The sequence below is a fragment of the Podarcis tiliguerta genome (genome assembly GCF_965153285.1).
Source record: "Podarcis tiliguerta genome assembly, chromosome: 4".
Taxonomy (NCBI): domain Eukaryota; kingdom Metazoa; phylum Chordata; class Lepidosauria; order Squamata; family Lacertidae; genus Podarcis; species Podarcis tiliguerta.
The window spans coordinates 68654148-68676890 of record NC_139537.1 but is presented as its reverse complement, the minus strand read 5'-3'; the positions used below and the strand labels follow the sequence as shown (position 1 = coordinate 68676890).

The following is a 22743-nucleotide window of genomic DNA, read 5'->3' as shown; positions in this document are numbered from 1 at the left end:
AAAGGGCATTCCGCAAATGAGAAACCACTACTAAAAAGGCCCTGTCGTAGGTCAGCACAAAGGAAAGAAACTCCAGCTTCTTCAAGTTGCTGAAAGTCACACAGAATGCCTACACTAGAGCTCTGAAGAGCTTGCCTTAAGTTGAATATGTTTCAGCCTCACGAAACAATACCTTTTTACTGATATTGCAGAAGGGGTGGGGAACCTGTGGCTCTCCATGAATTTTGGGACTATAACTCTCATCAGCTCCAGCCAGCATGGCCATTGGTCAGGGAAGATGGAAGTGTTAGTCCAGCAACAACTGGGAGCTTGGCGGTTTGCCGTCTCTGTGTGAAAGAAAACCCCTAATTCTACATAAGGTTAAAGATATATATATATTTAATCACAGACTGAAACATCATGATTACAAAATGGATGGTCAAGTTCAAAAACCACCGTACACACAATTCTGGATGGGAACCTCTTGCCCATCACCACCACCACTAGCAGACTGGTAGCTCAAACAGAGTTCTTATTTGCCGGCGTGACTGAACAGTGAATTCCGGAAGTATGAGTGATGCCGCACAACAGAGGCCGGTGGGACGTATTGCATTCACACAGCAAGCTGTGGCTATTTTCCGAGCTCTCCTACGGTGCTGTATCAGGGATCCCAACAAGTCTGCAACTTTCTGTCCAGAGTCTTTTCTGCAACTCCTCATCATAGGAGACGTCCGCAGATTTTGTCCTTTGCTCGTTGCAAAGATAGCAGGCGCCAACGCCTTCCAACTCTGGTGAAACTGCTGCATAGATTGATGTGGATGCACCCTCTTCTGGGCTCTGTGGATTAGAAATCAATCAATCAATCAATCAATCAATCAAGTAGAACAGGAATGCATAGAATAAGGCTTATCAAGACATGAGCTTGAACTTACTTCCAAGACATATCTCAAGCACTGGCTAACTGGTAGGTTGGGGGAGAGGTTATGTTCTATAAGGAAACCATATAAGCCTAGTTCTCAAATATATTTAGTTTAGGTGGAGTTGGTGGGGGGAGAGGCAGAGATAGAGGGAGTGGGGGTGGAGAGAGAGAGAGAGAGGATGGGGAGAGACTGTGTGTCACTGAGGGCAAGTTTTCTTCCCTCGAGACTTGCTAAAAGTGGTCTCTGAGCTAGTTATTCTATGAACAAGAGGCAATTGTCAAGTTACATAGTGTAGTAACATTTGACAAATATAACACCACAATGAACAGAATGATCCCCATGGGCAGATTACGTGGAAGTACTGTCTCTCAAGGACTTTGAGCAAAGATAAATGTATCACATCTCTGCCTTTAGCTTGCCTTCACCACTCCCCTCTATAATTGTGTGTGTGTGGGGGGGAGAGGTATGGGGGTTCTTTGTTGCTTAGAAACCACCTAGTTCTTTCATTTTTAGGGCCTGACATGGCAACACATATTCTGTTACTGTTTTTACTAGACAGAGCATCTATTTACAAAGCAATACAAGAACTGGAATTCCTCAGCACTCTGACCAAGGAACTCTGGAAACTATCATTCTATGAGGAGAAATCTTGATATATCAAGAATTATCACCAGTGCTCCCCCCCCCCCACTTAAAAAGTGTGGCACTTACTGTAATAACTTCATGGTGAATACCAGCACTGATTTTTCTAGGAAAAAACACTGAATTTATCACCATTGTTTGTGTGTGTGAATACACACACACACATTTTGTTGGGAGAGACCAATGAGAATCAAACTTGTCAAGTTTGCAAATGTAGAAAGATACATCTTGTGCTTCAAGGTGATGTTTAGACATCTGTCCTCAAAATTATATAATCCCGAGTTAGTTTGGTGAGACCTGATTTAATCTTTCTTCTTTCCCCAACTGCAAATTAATTGTTTAATCTTGTTAATTACAACATCATTAGAAATAGATTAGCAACCTATTCTCCTGGTGATCCACTGCCCTCTGCATACACAATGTCCTCTCCCATTCATATATTTCTACTCCCGGTAAGGAATTGGGTTGCATCCTATGTTTGTTTGTTTTCAAACCACTGCAGTAAGTTTGAAAAATGTGGAAGTAAAATGTCTTCCTCCATTTCAGTACACAGAAGAGGGGAAGGAAGAGATAAGAAGAGAAAGGGAGGAAAGACGGTAGGCCCGAAATTTAAGGAATCTGAGAAACAGTATTTAAAATCTGGGACAGGGTCATTTTATTGGAGAATGAGCAATCTGGATGTGAGTATCACTGTTATTTCTCCTTAAGCTTCAGGGTGTCCTACCTGTAATACTTTCATATTCATTAGGCTGTGGGGCAAAATATCACAGCGTCTGAATATCAGGTTATTTCAGGTGATCCAAGCTGGCTAAACCAACACGAAGTTTTTCAAAATCATTAATCTCTTTGCAAATGTCAGCTTCTGGCATTTTGCTTACAGTTGTACATGGGTAGAGCTTGAGGTCATAGCATGCCTACAGGGATTTTGAAACTGTGGTTTATTCACTGCCGTGAGTTTGATCCAAGGATTTTCAATCTCAATACAGAAGCATTACACAGAAATGGCAAGTTGTTCCTTTCTCAGCAGCAGAATTAATGCATTACTGAAAGCAAGCAGCAATATGGAAATCTCTAGTGTAATTATTCATTTTACCAGGATGAAATGTCCTTTAATCTGCCACAAGCAGATGAAGGTGCAAGTTGTATGTATGTGTGTATATAATGCATTCTGTTGAGTAACACGCTATGAGCCAGAGACCACAACAACCAGGGTGACGGCAAATGAAGATTGTGAGGCTTAATCCAGCACAGCAAGGTAAACTAGAGGATTTCACTTGACACAAAGAATTATCATCAAAGTGCTGTGCTGTCAAAGAGAAAACTAGTATGTGTCAAACAAACAGAAAGCAACATTTTGTATTCATATGATATAATTTGTCCCACATTTAACAGATTTACTTCCTAGGCTAGGCTTTACAAATACATTCTTACAAAGTTTTAAATTTTTAATCACAGATTTGGATCCCCCAGCCCCAGCCTCATATATTACTGATCCCACTGATCCCCTATCTTTCAATAATTGCCTTGTTTCATCAGGGAAAACAAGGAACCTAAACACACTGAGACTGTACTTAAAAGGTGGTACCTGACCTCCCCTACCATCTGAGGCAGCTTGCAGATGTGACTATACTCCTAAAATAAAAATATCCATACCAAAATGGTGGCCCATCATCAGATGTGTATTCTGCTTTTTCAGGATAGAAATGGGAAAAAATAAATCTAAAGACCCGCTGAAAACAGTTACAATAACAAATTCAGAACCACTGGTCTCTGAACATTACAGAGTTATGTTTAATATTGCTCTTCTGGGACCTCATTCCTGAGCCTTGAGGCTCCTACAGAAAAGGCCTTCCTCTTCCACTGCCACCATCTTGATCTCCTGATGGGATTTCAAGCAGGGTTTTATCCAGCAATCTTGAAGGAAGGTGGGAGTTAATCTAAGGCATTTCCGAGATCTACAAATCCCAACTATCAAGGATTTTAAAGGTCAAAACCAGACTCTTGTGTGAAACATATTCACCTCATATCACTTTTTACTGAGCAACAAACGGCCAGACAACTACAGGAAAACTCACTTTTCTTAGAGCACTTGGTGTCCAACAAACATTATTTTAGTATTGTTTGGGATTTAATTTTAGCTTGTTTCCCCTTATTCACAAATTCCAAACACCCAAAAGTACCGCTTAAATACAGAACAAGGCTATGGGCAATCTCCTCCCCACCAGTAGGTTTCATACGGATAATAAATCCCACCGCATAGAAAATTGAGCCTTGCCCAACACAACTAACAGCTTCAAAAATGTGGAACAAATATCACATGGTCCAATCCAAAAATGAGCTCCTTAACAACTGTTTCCTTTAAGGATTTCCTCTTGTATAGGCTCAGCAACAGCCCCCATCAAACACTGATCCTGAACCAACTGATTCAAGCACACATGACAAGAAGGTTCCTCTCTCATGCCTTTGGCTTAGACCTTGACACAACTATGGGGGGTCTTACTTGGAACTAAAGACTGAAGTGCATCAACAATCTTTATGTCACCATGTACTGTTTCAACAACTGGATCAGACAGGTGTGTTTTGCAATTCTCAGCAAGTACTGGGGTGATATGGGCATTGTGATCATGTGAAAACTTCTGCAAATAAGCAACACAATTCCTTGCTGCAACGAATTAGTGTGGCTCCCTTTATGGAAATTGCTATGATAACCTGGCTCATGTAGATTCATCTTGAGCTTATGATACTTCTGTTTGAATGTTTTGATTCCTGTCCTTCTGAAACGTTCAGACAAAACATAATTTTTATGTGAAAGGTGTGAGCAAGTATTACAATCTGTTTCCAGAGCTGAGTTGGTGCCCTGTTTATTTACAGGACACTGCAGACTAACGTAATCCAAGACATAGTACATGCCCACATGGGTCTAATTCCTACTCCTGTGAAAACTAATTACCTAAGCCTATCTTATTGATAACCTTTTCCAGCCCTGGGAATGGAGGGGGACCAATGAAAGATGAATCACTATAGCAACTGGGGCAGGATGAAAGAAACTCAGTGGCATGGAAAGCTATGAAAATCTTTAGGCAGACTCTCTGAAGACTGAAGACCACAGAGATGATACTGGGCACACATAATACGTAGCTATAAATGCATTTATTATGAAAAGTGGTATGTTTTCTTTCTGCTTTACAAAACTATGTCCCTTGCCGAGACATGCTGCTTGCACACATTGTATTGTTATACGCTATCAAAGATTAAGCATCTTTGAGTGCTCAAGACACAAGAAGTGTTTTTTTAAAGCCATTTTGTATGTTGTGCAAATGTCATAATGGTTAAGTAAAGACAAGAGTACACAGTCAACAGAAAATGACAGACAATACGGTACAGCAATCTGCAGGCCATTTGTCTTTCAAAACATTGTAGATAATTTCTCTCTCTCTCTCAGCTTCCTGTTTTCTGTTTTTCTATTTATTTATTTCCTTTAAAATCCTCCATATTCATCCTTCTGCTTCTGGGATGTACCAGAAGACCCAAGAGAAATTTGATAAACTACTGGTTCTCCATAAAAAGGTTTGTCCTGCATATGATTAGTCTCAAGGTTACTTGCATTGTTCATCTAGAGAAGCTTCATTCAACAATGAACCTTTAAAGGAGAAGCGATTACAAAAGACTAGATTGTCCAGGTTTCTTTCTGTCCCTATCCTTCCCTTGCAGACAATCCAAATGGCAATCATCCATGAAAAGATAGCTTTGTTACCAATTTTAAATCCTTTATCTGGCCAAAATACTTAAGATGTTATAGGAATATACCACAAACAAGACAATGTGAATTTAGAAAAATTATACCTATATCTTTTCTAAAAATAAAAAAGGAGGAAGAATAGCATTTTTAATAAAATAAGCATTGATTAGTAATATCAGCACAGCTTCTCTCCTTTATTTCTACCCCAATCCTAGAAGGGCAACTATTGTAGTGCTCAAGTTGATATCAACTAAAAAAAAAAAAATGTATATATTGGTCGTTTACACTAATGAACTATTTTTAAAAGCCACTAGATTAACTACATGCATAAAGGCATTTTCTCCTAATAAGATACACAGCCTCCAAATGTTTTGCCTGCTCCTAAAGGACCAGCATTTGCTGCAGATCTAATAAATAATGCAGATATGGTTCCCCCCTCCCTTCTTCCGTGGTGCTTCATTAAGAACTGTACTAATAAAGCAGCAGAAGATGGTTTAGATGTAAATTGCAGCATATTAAAAAGGTACGTTGGCTATATCTGCAAAAATAATAATAATAATGGACACTCTATAGTGTACAAAGAATGCAAATACTAGTGTAGAAGTGGAACCTGCAACAAAATGTTGCAGTGCAGGGTTCCAGCCAGTCATGCCCTGTTTCCAGAAAACCTGCCCTGCCCCCACAGTTTTATGTTTTCTCTTATCAGCATTCCAGGGCCACTGAGCATGCTCAGTTTCAAGGACTGGTTGGATGCAGAAGAGTGGTGGGAGGTGCCAGCTGGGGGAATCCCTAAAGGAAGAAGGCTCAGAGCCAGGGGAGTGGTGCTGGGATGACGATGAGTGAACAGAAGTTGAAGAGGGAGCAGACACGGGGGAGGAGGAGGTGTCGCAAGCTGAAGAAGCAACAGGGTTTAGTGAGCAGGAAGAGTCTGTGGCAGAGAGCAGTTCAGAATCAGATGCAAAAGCGGAGGCTGGAGAGGAGTGGGGCTAAGAGGCAGTGATAAGTCAGGCTGGTGAGGGAGCCAAGCTCTCTCTCTCTCCTGCAGTGACCAGCTCTCCTTCCCCCTGGTCTCCTCCAGTTTGCTCTGTTTGAGCACTAAAGAGTGGTTTTCCTCTAGGGAGAGCAGTGTGACAAGAGGAAGTGTGGATGAGCTTTAAGCCTTTGGAGGAATTCATAGGGCCTTAGTCTGATCAGCACCCTTTGAAAACAAAACTTAAAACAGCTATTTGCTTTTCTTTAATTGTGCAATAACTTTGATGAATGAATGAAAGATGGCTGACCTTTTGGTTCTTAAATATGCGCTCACTAAGAGGATTACAATTGTTTGTGAACTTTGCAAAGCCTTAGGCCTGGAACACAGATGGAGGAAAATAAAATTAAGTTAATTTTTATTCAAACTGAACAGGCTGCATCACTCAGTGAGATAAATTGCTTTAATTATTTCCCGCTTGCTAAACCTGTGCTCTCATCACTTCAAGTAAGTTGTACATTGGCTGTTTTAAACAATCAGCTCAAGTGAGGGTGAAAGGAAGGTCCTAAAAACACTGAGAAGAAAAGAAAAATATTAAAAACCTAGACAAGAATGATGCATTTCCATAGTGCTGTTGTGACAAAAAGCACTTAAGGCTAATGAGAGAGATGTTTGTTATTTGACTTGTATTGTGTAGGTACTTAAGAGTAAAACTGAAGAACATGTGGCAATTCAGATTTCTGTTTCAGAATATTTTTAAAAATAACATTTTTCTGCTTCATTGTATTTCATTGCTTAATCAAAACAGGAGCAATCACCATTAATTTGCAGCTCTGTTACCAAGAATGCATGCCTTCTAGACAATATTTCCAGCAGTGGCATGTGTGGTAGATCTATGAAGCCACACTTCTGACACCAGTGTTGCTGCTCCTTGCCTAGAACAGGCTGACGGCAGGACAGAGCAGGGCAGTGGCAAGGTGGCTTGTTGGATCAGTAGCACAAGCACTGTTGCTAATCCAGTGCTCCATCTGCTTCATCCATGCAGTCTCAACCTCCTTGCTGAGTTTCCCTTCCCTTCCCAGTCCAGGTAAGCAGTGAAGGAGCGAGAAGGGTGGCTCTGCCTTGCCCTACACACTGCTACTGAATATTACTAATTTTAGGAGAAAGCCACTAAATAATTAAGGCCATGTATGGCACCATAAAGCAACGGAAGCCTATTATTTCAGACACAAGAATTCCAGCATGCTCTTTGTTTTGAGATCAGTAAACACTAATCTATACACATTCCATGGTACAGATTTTTAAACTTGCTCAAGTGATGCAAACAAGCTAACTGGGCTTTAATTGATCCAGAGAAGGAACAATGCAAGAGGTGGGGGAAACCAAGTGAAAGCAAGCAAAAAGAAACGGAGGAAAAGGGTGATTTATGAGTCTAGCACATTGCAAGTCTTATGACTCTTCCTTCAGGGCAACTATAAAAGCAAAATTTATGTACAATCCATTTAACAATTCATTAATGAGACAATTGTAAAAACACTTCTCTTGCAGTGCAAACCTACACGTTTTCTCGTAAGTCAGCCCCACATCGCGCTCTGCAGCCTTAAAAATAGAGGTGCATCATGAAAGCAAACAAACAAACAAACAAACAACAACAACAATACAGTCGTACCTTGGAAGTCGAACAGAAACCATTCCAGAAGTCTGTTCGACTTAAAACGTTCGAAAACCAAATTGCTACTTCTGATTGGCTGTAGGAAAGTCCTGCAGCCAATCAGAAGCCACGGAAGCCCTGTTGCACGTTCAGGTTCCAAAAGAACATTCACAAATCGGAACAATCACTTCTGGGTTTGCGGCGTTTGGGAGCCAAAACATCCGAGTTCCAGGGCATTTGGGATCCAAGTTACGACTGTATATAAAATAGTTCAGGCTGTAGGACAACTTAAGCAATTTTAAGTGTGTTCAGATATTCCATATCAAGTTTTCTATGGTGTGTGTCCTTCATCTAATATGTTGATAGGTAAATCACAAGCAACCTCATTGGAACAGAGTAAGGGGGAGATGGAGCTATACACGAGAATCAATACATTTGGATAACTGTTATTCTCGAGAGCTTGTCTCTGTGTTTGCAGAAGGCACAGAGGCGATCTATAGCCCAACATGTTTATGCAGAAGGAAGTCCCACTGTGCTCAGTTAGCCTTACTGTAGGTTCAAAAGGTCTTCCTCAGAGGCAGCCTTACAGTGTGATCCTGTACCTGACTAATCAGAAGTCCTGTTGACTTCAAGTGAGTATAGGACAGCAGTCTTAATTAGCTGGAAAGTACTTCCTCCATTATCTTCTTTGGACAAGAAAGAGCCAGAGCTTCTATTCAAAACATGCCCACTTCCAGAATTGTTTTTTTTTGCTCGTCCATTTCTAATTGTTTCTTAGAAAACCACCCAGCCTTGGGAAGAGACCTGTTGACACCTTGCAGAATACTTGAAATATAAACATAAGACTGCATTTGTGAACAATGGCTGGCGCCCCCCCCCCCCCCCCCCAATGTATTATTTTAATGCCTCTGTGGAATTTTACAACATGGAGGCTGCAGCGGAAAGGACCACACATGCTCCCACATCCCTGTCCATCTTTAAAATTGCTGTCTTAAAGGAAAGACTGCTGCTGTCTTTCACATCCTGGGACTATAATTTCTATCGTTAAAGAATCACTAGAAGGCCCCCCTCCCAACCCCGCCCTGGGGTGTTGGAATGAAGGCTAGTTAATTGCTTGTCAGAAGTGCCATAGCCCCTGCCCTCTTTTTGACTTGGAAGAGTATTAACTGGAAGATAATTGCAACGTTTCTTGTCTACTGCTTGCACTTTGCTGACAGTGACAAATAATAGGTAGAAGTGGGAATTTTTTGTAACCTGCCAAATTTCTCAAAGCATTGTCATTCTTCAGCGCAGTGACTACATGTGCAGTAAGATCCTCTCTCTCTCACTTACTTTCTTTTTTTAAAAAAAGATGTTATTGGCAAGGAAGATCAGGATGATAGCTCACATTCCTATATATAGTGTTACGGGCTACAAAAGTCCCTAATGGTGAGGTACATGGATCCTGGGTTAGAATGCTTTGAGCCAGCTCCTGGAAACTGCTATACAAAACAGTGCCCTGACTTTCAAAGGAAAATGCTTGGGATTAAAGGGAAGATGTCAAGGAGGCATCTGAAAGGACCACAGAGACAGGGATAGGATACACGTGTGTATTCCACTTGGGGATAGAAGCGGGTTGTGTTTTGAGTTTGATAGGAAAGTGGATGGCCAACTGGAGGAGAGACAAGAAGCCACTTGAAGAGACCAGGAAGAAGCTGTTGAAGCAAGAAGGAGTATACAGGCCATTTGGATTTGGAACCCAAACCTGTGGCTGGAGGATCCTTAGTAAAAAAGTGGAAATCTCAGCTTAGGAGAGTGAGCAAATGTATCCCAGTACTCTGCTGTAAACATTTTTACTTCATGGAGAACTAAATGCTACATGTCTTCCACCAAGGTTGCTCTGTAATACCATAACATGCAGTAAGCAAATGCACACATTTTCTTCTCAAGCACATTTCATCTCAGTGTCTCCTTCTAAATGAGAAGTTTACATGGGCCAAAATGGCTGGTAAAAAAAAAAGGGTGTGTGCTATAGTTGTTTTTTTGCCGGAGAAATGCTGCCTACTTGCCTAATTCCTTGGAGACTAAACCTCAGAGCATTACATAAAGACAGACATTTCCAAAGAAAGAAAGAAAGAAAGAAAGAAAGAAAGAAGCCTACAGGATGTTGACGGCAATGGAAAGGGAATGAGAGATTACAGCCAATGCTGGGCACTTTTAAGAAACCTATGTTTCAGTTCAGTGCAGCATTTACTTCCTGACAGTTCACATATGCACTGTGATTCAGCATTCTCATTGTTTTTTAATTTCAGCATTGATTTACATCAGGGGGCACATGCATAGATCAGTAATTCTGTGAAGTGTTAACGGATCACAGCCGCCGTTACAGTAGATCAGTGCCCAATTATTTCCCAGAGGGCTGCAACAGGACTTTCCAAAATCAGGCCAGGAGATGGAGCTTATCTGACCAGAATAAAAGAAACATACTTGAAAGCACAAAGGGCACAATTTAATTCAGCCTACTAGAATCACATTGCTTATGGTGGGTCCAGGCTGAAGTTTTTTTTTGCATTATCTGCCACTGGAAGAATATGCCACTGGATGCAAATCACACTAGAAAAAACAATCTATACTTAAGTCATAAAACAATTTTTTTCTTCTTCAGAAATGTCCCCCTCCCACTGGGTATATTGTCAACAATTCACTTTTTCTTTTAAAGTAGTATTTTTAAACAGTATTATCAGGTATTTCCAATGAATGGTTTTATTGTATTAAGAATTTGGTTTTAGACACTATTTCAGATTATAAACACTTCACTATACTGGTTGTATATTCATATCAAAGTTTTAAATCCACCTGCCAAGTGTGAACAATCTAGGCCCTAATCCAACATTAGGGAAGATTTTAGTGTAACACAACTTTATTTCAGTAAACTCTTTCAAATATATATGAAAGACAAACACATATTTCCCCTTTGTAACTATTTCTGCAATTTTATCTAAAAGTAGATGTGTAGCATCATGTTAACTGGGTGGTCGTCAACTAAGTTTTACCCAAAGTAGACCTACTGAAATTAATTGACCTATATGAATCATGTTAATTAATTTGAATGGGTCTAAATTGGAGTAAAACTTAGTTGACTACTACCCACTGAATTCAGACTACAGTCCTATTAACCTGTGAGTAAGCCATGCAGAATTTAGTGGAATTTACCTCTGAGGGTTTGACCAAAGGTCTTTGGAGAAGTCTGCCATGCTTTTCACATTGTGAGATACTGTACATGTCAGACCTATAAACTGTAGAACAGTTTGTTATCCCAACCATGCCCTTTCATTCTAAAATTCACAAAGGTGGGATTAAAGTAAGAACGTTGCACTAGTGCAAACAGCAGGGAGGTGGCACATGAAGAAGGGTCTCAGAAGATGATCTGATTTTGGGTAGGTTCATATGGAAAGAGGCAGTCCTTGAGGCCTCTATTCAACCTTTCATGACCAAAGGGAGAAATGTCCCTGGAGTTGGAAGCTGGATAGCTAACGTAGAAGCAGCGCCTTGTGTGAAGCTATTGGCCAAAGATGTGTTGCCTGGGTGTGCAGCATCATGTGAGCGCCAAGTCTGACCTGGCAGATCTGGGGGGAAGCGTAAAAGCAGCTGGGGACTAGCTGGTCTGCCAGCAGGCCACCTGTGTGCAATATTAACTTCCTAAGGCAGAGGTGCTTCTGATTCATGTTAGCAGCACAGGAAGAACACAACAAGAAGAGATGAGAAATTTGTGAGCCACTAGCAATACTGAATAGATCTTTAGCCATGCACAGGAGAAATGACACTCTGACAATACCCCCAGGTACCTTTAAGAGAAGCCAGCCTGTCATCCACTTGACCATTTTCGCTGCCCAGCAGACATTTTGGTAGAGATCGGTATTCACTACTCCGGGATCTACAACGTTAACAGTCACGTGGCTCCCTTCTGCTGTCAGGAGATGTTGTAGTCGGTAGGCAGACAGAACAAGGGCAAGTTTGCTTTGGGCATAGGCTCCGTGGGGTGAATACAAGCAACTACACAGGGTGGAGAAACACAGAAGCGAATTAATTCTGTGAAGGTAACTGTGTGCTATAGGACACATGATTGGTTACAAGTTTTAATAAATTATAGAGAAGTGGATAAGAGAAGCAGCAATACGACAAAATGGCCCTCAAATGGGCTTATCATCTCAAAACACATTGCTTGCAGTAGCCAAAGTGATTATTTCAGTAGATTTCATTGTGTCATTTATGGAAAGTGCTTTAGATAAACCTGCCTGTTAATATAAACTGTAGTGTTGGCACCCGACTGGTATTGTTCTCCCTTGGGAGAATTAAATTATGAATCTCAGAACACCGTATGTGTTATTTCCTGTGACTTCCGGAAGTCTCGTATTACATTTATAGAGGTTAAAAATAGGCAGCCTCTGCTTCACAGATCTCACAAGAAAGAACTGTTGCACTTACTGTATTAGCATTGAAAACTAAATATGGCTTGAATAAAATGGAAAACAAACATGAAAGCGTGAGACAAAGAGCCTTCAGCATATGGAAAAGTTAACTGGACACAGTGTAAAATTACCTGCAAATTTTAACAGCCGCATATTAACAAAAAGATACATAGTACAGACACACTAGCAAGAGGCTCAAGTGCGCTTTTGTGATCACAGCCCATTCTCTCACTTGCACGATTAAAGAACAGGACTTGAACAATGAAAGAGCTTGGCTTCAATTCTCTCTAGATATGAAATGCTAATACCTGTTCTGGGGTCGAATGGTAGAACTTTGGAGGTGGTGCAAGGGAAAATAGCTTCCCCCCAAACCTCTGGATCAGTTACTCTTCTAACACTGTTCAGTTTCTGGCTGTACTACATTTTAAGGGTTACACCTTATTCCAGAACATGACAAGACCTCCTGTTTCTGGCTGTAACAGCAGCTTAGGTTGTACTCCAAATACAGTGGTACCTCGGGTTAAGAACTTAATTCGTTCTGGAGGTCCATTCTTAACCTGAAACTGTTCTTAACCTGAGGTACCACTTTAGCTAATGGGGCCTTCCGCTGCCGCCGCACCGCCGGAGCACGATTTCTGTTCTCCTCCTGAAGCAAAGTTCTTAATTCAAGGTACTATTTCTGGGTTAGCGGAGTCTGTAACCTACAGCGTCTGTAACCTGAAGTGTCTGTAACCTGAGGTACCACTTTACTGCAAATTCATGCTCAGCTGAGCACAAGATGGTATGCGCTGTGTGGAGAGAGAAAGAGAGAGGACAACATGAGCCTACTAAGGCCTATGCTTCAACTTCTGTTCCTTTTGTGCCATGTTCTTTTATTCATTTTTTTTTTAAACTGCTGACAAATGCACTACACCTGAAGGGGAGAATGACGCATATTGATTGACACAAGGTCAGAATAATACGTCAAGTGGCTACTTGATGTCACTTCTAGGTTCCTGGAGGCCTTTTTCCACTCTACCCTGCCTTCTTGTTAGGGCTCATTTTTCAGAGACACATAATTGTGCACAGCTCACAAAAGACAGCTATAATTAACCTCAATGTTGCCAGAAGCCAGGATTTCCTGGCTGCCACAAACCACTTGTATATTCTACACATCAAAAACCCTGGCACTTCCTTTCCTAATCTACCTCCCTCCAATTTCCAAGGTGTTAATCTGTCTAGGGGGCACAGCAGTATATTAAGAATGTACTCAGGCGTAGGCAGATTGCTAAATGTTTCAACAAAAGCGCTGTTATTCTGCATACCATAACGTGACTTCTAACAAAAGGCCACATGTAAAATGCTGCAATACACCTTGGCTTCAGCACTTGGTGAGGAAAACAGAAGCACTCTAGAACTCATAAAGCTTTCTTAATGATTTGTGCCTTATGTTTGTAAAACATCGCTGTTGTCTAGGCTAAGGGAAAAAACCCCAGACAGCCATAGATATATTCAGTCCTTTAGCTGGTGACCAGGTTTTTAGTTGCATGGAATGTGGAAATTATTTGCATATGCTCAGTGGTCAGTTTGCCGTTATGTGCAAGACTGATGCACTATTCCTTTTTAAAAAATCATCCTTTTAGATTGAATGTCTGGCCTATTAATTGAGAGAAGGTAGTCTTATCAAAGACATTATTATAAAATGGAAATTCCACACACAAAGATGATAATGCTAGCTTCCCAATTCCCATCACCATCTGTAAGTTGAAGAGCCTAAATGGGTAGAAACAGGCTTCTTGCTTGAAGGCATTGGGGATGGTAGACAGGTTAGAGCTGGAATGCTAATCTCTGTGCCCTCCCTGAGGTGGAATTTCCAATTTTCAAGGATGCCTGAATAAGGCTGATCTTCCAGGCAGGATAGAGCTTCATGATTACATTGAGTCCAGTGCTCACAAGAAACTGCAGATTTACAACAACTGGATTAGGTCCTGTGTGCAACTATAGATGCCGACTTTCTACTGATTTAGGTAAGTTTTTCACACATTTTGCTGCAGAACTATCTGTAAACTGTGGTTGAAATACTAAAGATGCTCATAAGCGGCGTCTTTTCCATTTATCATCCTCCTTTAGCTATTTTGCTTCTTTCCTTAAAACACAGTGGATGCTCCGAATCTTGATCTTTACATGCACGTGAGTGTGTGTATATATGTATGGCTGACACACACACACACACAGACACACACAGACACACACAGACACACACACACACACACACAATATGCAATACAACAGGGTGAAAGGCAGGCAGCACATGTCTCTGGCAACAAGTCTAGAGATATTAGCGTCTATATATGTTGCCAAGATTTCTCTAACAGTTGGTGAGCAGCCAGAAAACTAGTGTTTATTAAAGCTGTCTAGACACTTATTTCTAACCGGCAGCAGATAAGTAGGGCAAGAACACAGTCAAACATGAATCTTTTCTCCTTAAGAATAGTCTGCTGGAGCATGCCAGTGGCTCGTCTGTCCAGCATCCTGTTTTCACAGTGGCCAGCTACATTCCTGTGGGGAGCAGGCAAGCAGGACTTCAGCACCACAGCACTCAGCCCATCTGGGATTTCCAGCAACTGGTATTCAGAGGCATCCTTCTATGGAATTAAACCCTCAACAGAAAGGACTCCAAGCATACTGACTTTGTTTGCATACAATACTGAGACAGTGCTTCTCTAGCTTTTTTTTTTTTTTTTAGCGCTGGAACCCTTCACTTTAAACAAAAATATAGCAGAATGCTTGCAGCAATATATATATAAACAGTGGGAATGGAGTTGAACATCGGAGGAGCCAGCCAGAGCTGCAACTTTTAGAAGCATCAACTCTTGAGACTTTGAAAAACTCTGCTGCTGATAGCCACTGATGGGAGAAGCCGTTGCTTTGCTTGTCATCCTTTAGGCTTTGGCTCTCACCAGAAAAAAGTCCTTATCTCTGTCAGTGTTAGAGACAAACCATGAGTTGTAACAAAGGGTTTTCAGTCAAGATGGTGCTGAGGTAAGACATGTTTATCAGAGCTCCACAGATTCCTTTTTAAAATTCTTTTTAAACTCTGTCTTAACTGTAACACGGGGTCTGACTGCTGGCCACTTTTCCTGTTTTCTGCTGACAGCAAGGTTGTTTGCGTGCTCTGATAACCCCCAGCGGGCAACACTGTAAAATGTTATGAAGCCAGCCTTGTAAATTACCCCAAAGAGCTAATCAGTCTCACAACCGCCATCTTAACCTTCTGGTGACTACATCTGTATGCTTCGATTTATTTATTTTTATGGCTTTTATCCTTTTAAAATCGTAAAACTTTTAAAGTTTCTGTTCATACAACTCCTTGACCCCCCTAAACTCTTTATGCAATACAAACAAACTGTACAGGTAGGAGCATCACAGTAGGGTACTAAAGAAACAGTGTGGAAGGCACATTCTAAATTTTTTTTGGGGGGGGGTTGTTCCTGTCTGTCTTCTTTGTCTTCTCTCACCATCAAGCTGCCCCTAAATTGGTCATAAATCAACTCACTGTTGACGAGACTGTGGACCTAATTAAACAATCAGGGAAACACAGCCTGGCTAACACTAGAAGTAAGGCAGAAATGAGAAAAGCGAAAAGACTCAGGTGCTCTGAGAATGACAAGGATATAGGTAACTTGGACAACTATTTTTTTGCCTCATAAAGAGCCTTCATTCCCAACACAGAATGCCTTTAACCCTTGGTATGTAGAAACGGCTGCCCAGATACTTCCCTAGCGTCTGTCAGTGTTAAAAGGAGTAGCATTTTGAACCCTTGCTTGCAGGCTGCAGCTCAATGGAAGGCACTAAGAGGGGGACAAAGAATTCCCATGACAAGTGATTCAACAGCCAATTTAACCCAGTAGTGGTATGGTGTGGGCAGGGTGTTGCTTACCGGGCTTCCCAATGCAGTGTGTTACTGCTAGCTACGAAGGGAAGGAAGGATAAGGCAATGGCAAAAGTAAGTTCCCTGCTGCCTCACACAATCACACCCTTTCAGTAACGAACAACAAAGCACAGGGTTGGGAAGCCAGGTAATCAACACTGCCCTGCCCACACTGGGCACTACTGATTTAGCTCTTGGAAAGGAAGGGAAGAAGAGGAAGGGCATTTAATCTCAACGGCTGCAACTCAGTGGAAATCACACACTGCGCATGCTTCTCCACCATTACATTTTTAAAAAATTGCAGAACCCCTTGCACTGCTTCGCAGAACCCCAGGGTTCCACAAAACACAGTCAGAGAAATGGTGCACAAATCATGGCTTTGTGCAAATAAGGAAGTGTGTGGGCTTCTGGAAAGGATGTTGTAACCACGATGCTCCTCCTGTGGTCCTGTCTGTTTCACTGTTGTGAGCTAGGCCATGGTTTGAATCAGCATGTCACCCAAATTGATGTGGTTTGCAACCTTCTCCTCATGGAAACACATCCCAGAGCAAGCAAAATAAAGGAAATCAAACAATCTGAAAAATCAAACCACAACAGTATTTCCATCAAAAGAGTTTTTAGGCAAATCTTGCCTAGAAAATACCATACAAAATGTATTGCTTATGTTAGCCAGTGTGTGGTATCTGTGCTTATTTTACCTGATAACTTAAAGTGGACCTGACTGAGAAGAACTAGGGTCCAATACTCAAGATCAGTAATAAATGACGTAGGGCAGAAAAATTCCCAGTGTTCTAATTTTTACATGGAAAAATAAGTTAATCTGCAAATATATTACTGGGCAAGCCTAGCAGTTTCAACAATTTTAGCTTTGCTTACTAAATACGAGTAAAATAAGCAAACTAAATTGGATAACTCTCAAAACCTGAAAATTCTCCAGTGAAAATTGCCCAATGCTAATTACCCCAAACTTCAAGGGAACATTGTTGCATTTCAAAATCCTATGGAAAACCCACATCACCGCCAGTAACAGTCGATGAATGCAACTCACAGTTATTGACTGGAAAACAAATGGAGGTTATCATAACTGTAAACACACATAATGTTTAAATGGACATTGACAGGAATGAATTCCATAGAACAAACAGGCTTATAGTATTCACTATTTGAATTTTCCAAAGATCTAAAACTTCTGAAATGAAGTATCCAAGAAACAAAGAAAGCTTCAGAAGCTTTAAAAAGGTCCTGCAGGGGCTCGTTCAACATATTGATGTCTACTTTACTTAAGAATCATTTTAATGCAAAACCTCCTAATCTATCATGCTGTTATACTGACAGCACCGCAATAAATATTCAGGCAAAAAGGTAAGTTCGGGATGAAATTACTGCCTAGCCTTCTGTTGCATATGTGGGCTGGAATCATTACAGCCATTTGTCTAAAGGCAATTTCACTTGTAACAATGGTAATCACGAGCAGTGGAAGACAGGAAAACAAGTGAGTTAGATTAATATTTAGTAATGTAATGGCTACTCTTAAAATACCTTATTGTGTTTACTTAAGTCACTAAGGAGCTCTATAAGCAAATGCAGGTGCAATGCTCTATTTTACAGTCAACATATAAGGAAAGAGCTGTTGAAACCACTTTTCATACAATATTTCACTAACAAAATGTGGGCCTCCTGTTTGGTCCAACTGCTCTCCAAGGGCTTTATAATGAGGATCTTAAGGAGATGCTGCTGCTTTCTGTTTTCCCCACAAAAGAGGGGGATATTTCCAAGATATGGAGGCCCGGAGTGCAAATTAAAGTTCCTCTCTTGAAGTAAAATGATAAGACTTTTGTAACAGGCAGGAAAAGACAGCTGCCCATTCAGGAGAAATTCTAGCTGGCATGATTATACCTACATTATGCTCTCTCCTGGCCCCGCAATTTCAGAGGAGAACACAGAAGAAAGGCTATCAAAACACTGCATGCTAAAACGAGACTTTTGTTGAAATGTCATTTAAGAAATTTGCTAAGCCAAAACTCTTAAGGAGGAAACCGGAGCACCATTACAGGTTTCAGTAGTATGTGTTGCAAAGGGAATGGGGGAAGATGAGTCACAGCACTGTACAGAAACCTGTTCTTGAGATATATCCAAGATTAAATTGCTAAGAAGTTAAGAATCTTAAAGGTATTTGTTGTGTTTACTTTTTGTTATCTTCCGAGACCCTGTCAGATGTCCCACCACCAAAACAAAAGAAATGCGTTTGTGGGAATGCAGGACAGGGTGGGTTTTTTCCTGGGGCAGCAGCCTGGTATTCCTGAAGACCTTCAGGTGAATAGGAAAGACGAAAACAATTCTTGTTCCACCTGTCTTGAAATGGCTTTTGATGTAAAAGCTTTAACACTGCTCTTTGATTATTTTAAAAGTTGGTGCTTCGTTTTGCAAACCGTGGCTGCATACCCAGCATACAGTTAAAGAATCCCCCAGAGAATCCTGGAAACTGTAGTTTGTTGAAGGTATTGGAAACTCTGTGTGTGGGGATAAACTACAGTTCCCAAGATTTTTAAGCAGGGGGGAGAGAAATGAGCCTCCTTGGAAGCCATCTCAGGGTCAAACGGCAGTATAAAAATAAATACTTCTAAGTAACCAAAGCTATAAGTGACCCAAAGGAATACTCACGAGTCCTGAAATACCAGGGGAAGAGGGAGTTCACTACCCTTCCACCCTCTCAAAATGGCACCCCTAAATTAAGCCTATGCTTCTCTCACTCACACTGTGTGTAAGCAAGCCAGGGGAAAAAAACCTGCTCCATATATCCAAGTGAGCTTTGGAATTGTACTTCTTAAAAAGCACCTTCTGATGAAGTATGCAAATACAGATCAGTAAGGAGGATGTGGCCTTGGTAATGTGTAGCTCACATGCAATAGGCTTGTGAAACAGACTGAGTTCTCACAATGCAAGGATGTGCTATACAAAACCAAAGTTTAGCTGATGGTGGTGATTTTATTATTTATACCCTGCCCATCTGGCTGGGCTTCCCCAGCCACTCTGGGCGGCTTACAGAATATATAAAACATAATAAAGCATCAAATATTAAAAACTTCCCAATACAGATGTCTTCTAAAAGTTGCAGAGTTCTTTATCTCCTTGACATCTGGACGGAGGGTGTTCCACAGGGAGGGTGCCACTACCGAGAAGGCCCTCTGCCTGGTTGAACCCTACACACTCACTGTGCACTTTTCAGCTGAAATGATTTCATACAGGTACTCAGATATATTCAGATAGTCCACCCTGTAGGCCACTCTCTGCATCCCACAATATACCTAGGTTCATACACTGTGACTTTCATAATCTACCTTGGGTTACATTAGAAACACAGAGGCTGTTCCATCAGGCTGCCATGGAAGAGAAGACGACAACATATGCATTCCATTCTTACACCTAAAAAGACATTACCCCGACATGACTTATTAGTTCCTTTAATCCATCCAAGTTTGTCAGGATGTTGAATTTCAATAAACACACAAGATGTAACCGACTGTACGTTTGAATAACTAAAGTATACTATTCATTGTATTAAATTGTAGATTTTAACAGAAGTAGCTCATAAAGTTCAACAAAAAAAGTAGAAGACACAGTGGATCAGTTCATTCTCTAATCAGTTTATGCGTAAGGTTCCTGTATGTGTGTCTATTCCACCTGTCTGTTCATAGAGTCCAACAATCCACACGAAAGGTTGTTACAGTTCCACAGAATCTAAGACAAGGATTTCTGGAATATTAGCCTTGTTTTGCCATCCTGGGCCTCATCAGTGGTACAAACTCATATATGATATCACAAGATCTTATAGCATAGTAGTAGCTGCTGTAAGCAGCAACTTTTACAGAGTAGAGTTATGTGGACCAAGCCAGTTACGTCTTGTGTGTTTATTGAATACGTTTCACGTAACCAGAGGTTTGTTGTTGTTTTGAGGATGTTGAATTTAGCAACTAGTATCAGTCTCCAAAGTCACACCATGCCAGCAAAGAAGACAACACAGTTCTAGCAATGCAAAAGGAATGGCTGGGTAGAAAAATGGCTTGGCAATAGGTTATATGGCACAGCTCTAAGCTCCACATTTCCTGCATAATAAGCAGGGGCTGGGATTAGAGACCTATAAATTCCCCCTCCATGATTCTCCTAAAACAGAGCAAAGGAAGAACAGATTAACCCAATGAAAAGGGTTAAAGAGCAGGCAGGTGGATGAACAGAAATCTGGCAACATTTAAATAGAATAAATGATATCCAACACTTGCCAGAACGACTGCCAACTGGCAAGAGTATTGAAGGGGAATATTGCCAATTGGAGAGCAAAACTGATGAGAGAAACTGACAGTCAGTGGAGAAGTGCTAGACTCTGTGTAGGTTGGGAATCCAAACAGCCAGGAGCCTCTTGCTCAGAATTGTCTACTGACTGGTAGCAGCTGTCCAGGATTTCTGGCAGGGAATATTCCTGGAGATGCCAGGAATTGAACCTGAGACCTTCTGCATGCAAAGCAGATGCTAGCCACTGAGTTGTGGCCCTTCTACAATGTTTTCCTCCCTACTTGCCTTTGCTGTCATCTGAAAACTGCGCAAGGGTAGCATCTTGGGCAACAGAGAATCTGGGAAATACTGAGGAGCAGGAAATTGTAGTTTCTTCTTCTGCATGGCTTAATGAATTTGGAGGTGGAGGACTTTGCAAATCCCATGCTCCCCAGCAGGAAATGATGGTCCTCAGCATGACACACAATTAGAGAAATGTTGATTTGTGTAATCAATAAATCAAACCAACTAAATTTGAATTAATTTGCATATAAGAAAACTTGTCCTAAAGAAAAAGTCAGTTTGTGTGTGTTTTAGAGGATGAATTTATGGAATCATGGGGCTGGAAGGGACTTTGGACCTCAACCCCTTATTCATCATGGGTGCAACCACAGCATCCCTGAAAGGTGAAGAACCCAGCCAACACCTTTGTAGAGGTATTACCCCCTGCACACACACAAAACAGAATGGCCCTTAAGATGGTGGTTGCCATCTGGAGTCTTCATAAGTGTTTCTCTTAAAAATAATTTTTTGAATCTTTTTTTCATTTAAAAAAAAATCTGATTACTGATTAAGAAGGACAATGTTTCACCCAACTAAATACTGCAGCCCTCGTATGTGCATTCCAAGGGGGGAGGTGTTAGAAGGAAGAATAGGCTGGTACTGGGAGCAAATTCTTTGATGTGCAGAACCAAAATTCATGCTCATAAAGGCAAGAGGCTTTTCATAGTTATCCAGTCCTGAATTTCCCCAAAACTCCTTGTAGGGAGGGAATGGGATACAAATATGAAATAAATAAGTCTGGATATACAAGGCAAACGAGCTAAATTCTGGAATTCTGGTTTCAATTTTTTGTAAACTTGAGGTACAGTGAAGTTTTTCATTTTATTTCAATATACCTGCTTTGCAGATCGTTAAGACGTAATTCTGCTACGTAATGGGTAGCTGATGAGAGAGTGACAATTCGAGCATTGTGGCTGTGGGTTCCTGATTGCTTCAGTGTTTCCAAGAGAAGGTTAGTCAACAAGAAGTGTCCCATGTAGTTAATACCAAAGTGTTCCTCAAACCCATCCTCTGTTTTCCTTTCAGGCACCAGCATCACTGCAGCTGTAAAGTTTAAAAAGAAAAGAAAGAGTGCAGGTGAAGTTTGTGGTATACAGGAGCCGGCTTGTGGTGAATGGACCACTATATAGGCTGCTACACATCGTACATTTGAAAGCACATAGGTAAAGGTAAAGGTACCCCTGCCCGTACAGGCCAGTCTTGCCAGACTCTAGGGTTGTGCGCACATCTCACTCTATAGGCCGGGAGCCAGCACTGTCCGCAGACACTTCCGGGTCACGTGGCCAGCGTGACAAGCTGCATCTGGCGAGCCAGCGCAGCACACGGAACGCCGTTTACCTTCCCGCTGGTAAGCAGTCCCTATTTATCTACTTGCACCTGGGGGTGCTTTCGAACTGCTAGGTTGGCAGGCGCTGGGACCGAACGACGGGAGTGCACCCCGCTGCAGGGATTCGAACCGCCGACCATACGATCGGCAAGTCCTAGGCGCTGAGGTTTTATCCACAGCACCACCCGCGTCCCCTTGAAAGCACATAATTCCCCTCAAAGAAACATGGAGACTGTAGCTTGCCAGTCACAAAACTACAATTCCCAACACCCTTAACAAACTACTTATTCATAAACATGAGATATTTAACACCACTACACAAAGGGTGGTATATAAATTTAATGTTTTTTTTAAAAAAAACTACTTGACTTCATCAATTTTGTGTGTGTGTGTGTGTGTTTATATATATAAACTTCCTAGTACCTGCAAAAAAAATGAGTTCCTTCACAAAAAATAGTGGAATTCCAAGCAACTCCATTTCCACAAGAAGATGAAATGAAGAAGTGCCATCATGCAAGTGCCATCATGCCCTGCTTTCTTCCACCTTGG

At 41.3% G+C, this 22743-nt stretch overlaps 1 protein-coding gene across 2 annotated transcripts in view; it reads right to left on the bottom strand.

Annotated features, from left to right (window-relative positions):
- Positions 1–355: 355 nt before the first annotated feature.
- The window catches only part of ZBED1 (zinc finger BED-type containing 1), a 124032-nt gene continuing 101644 nt past the window's right edge, over positions 356–22743 (bottom strand). For both annotated transcript variants that reach the window (XM_083437804.1, XM_083437805.1), the window contains 3 exons: positions 21704–21911; positions 11726–11933; positions 356–816 (listed from right to left, as the gene is read on the bottom strand). In XM_083437804.1, coding sequence (XP_083293930.1) covers positions 628–816; positions 11726–11933; positions 21704–21911 — 605 coding nt within the window. In that variant the 3' untranslated portion in view covers positions 356–627. The remainder of the gene's footprint in view (positions 817–11725; positions 11934–21703; positions 21912–22743) is intronic.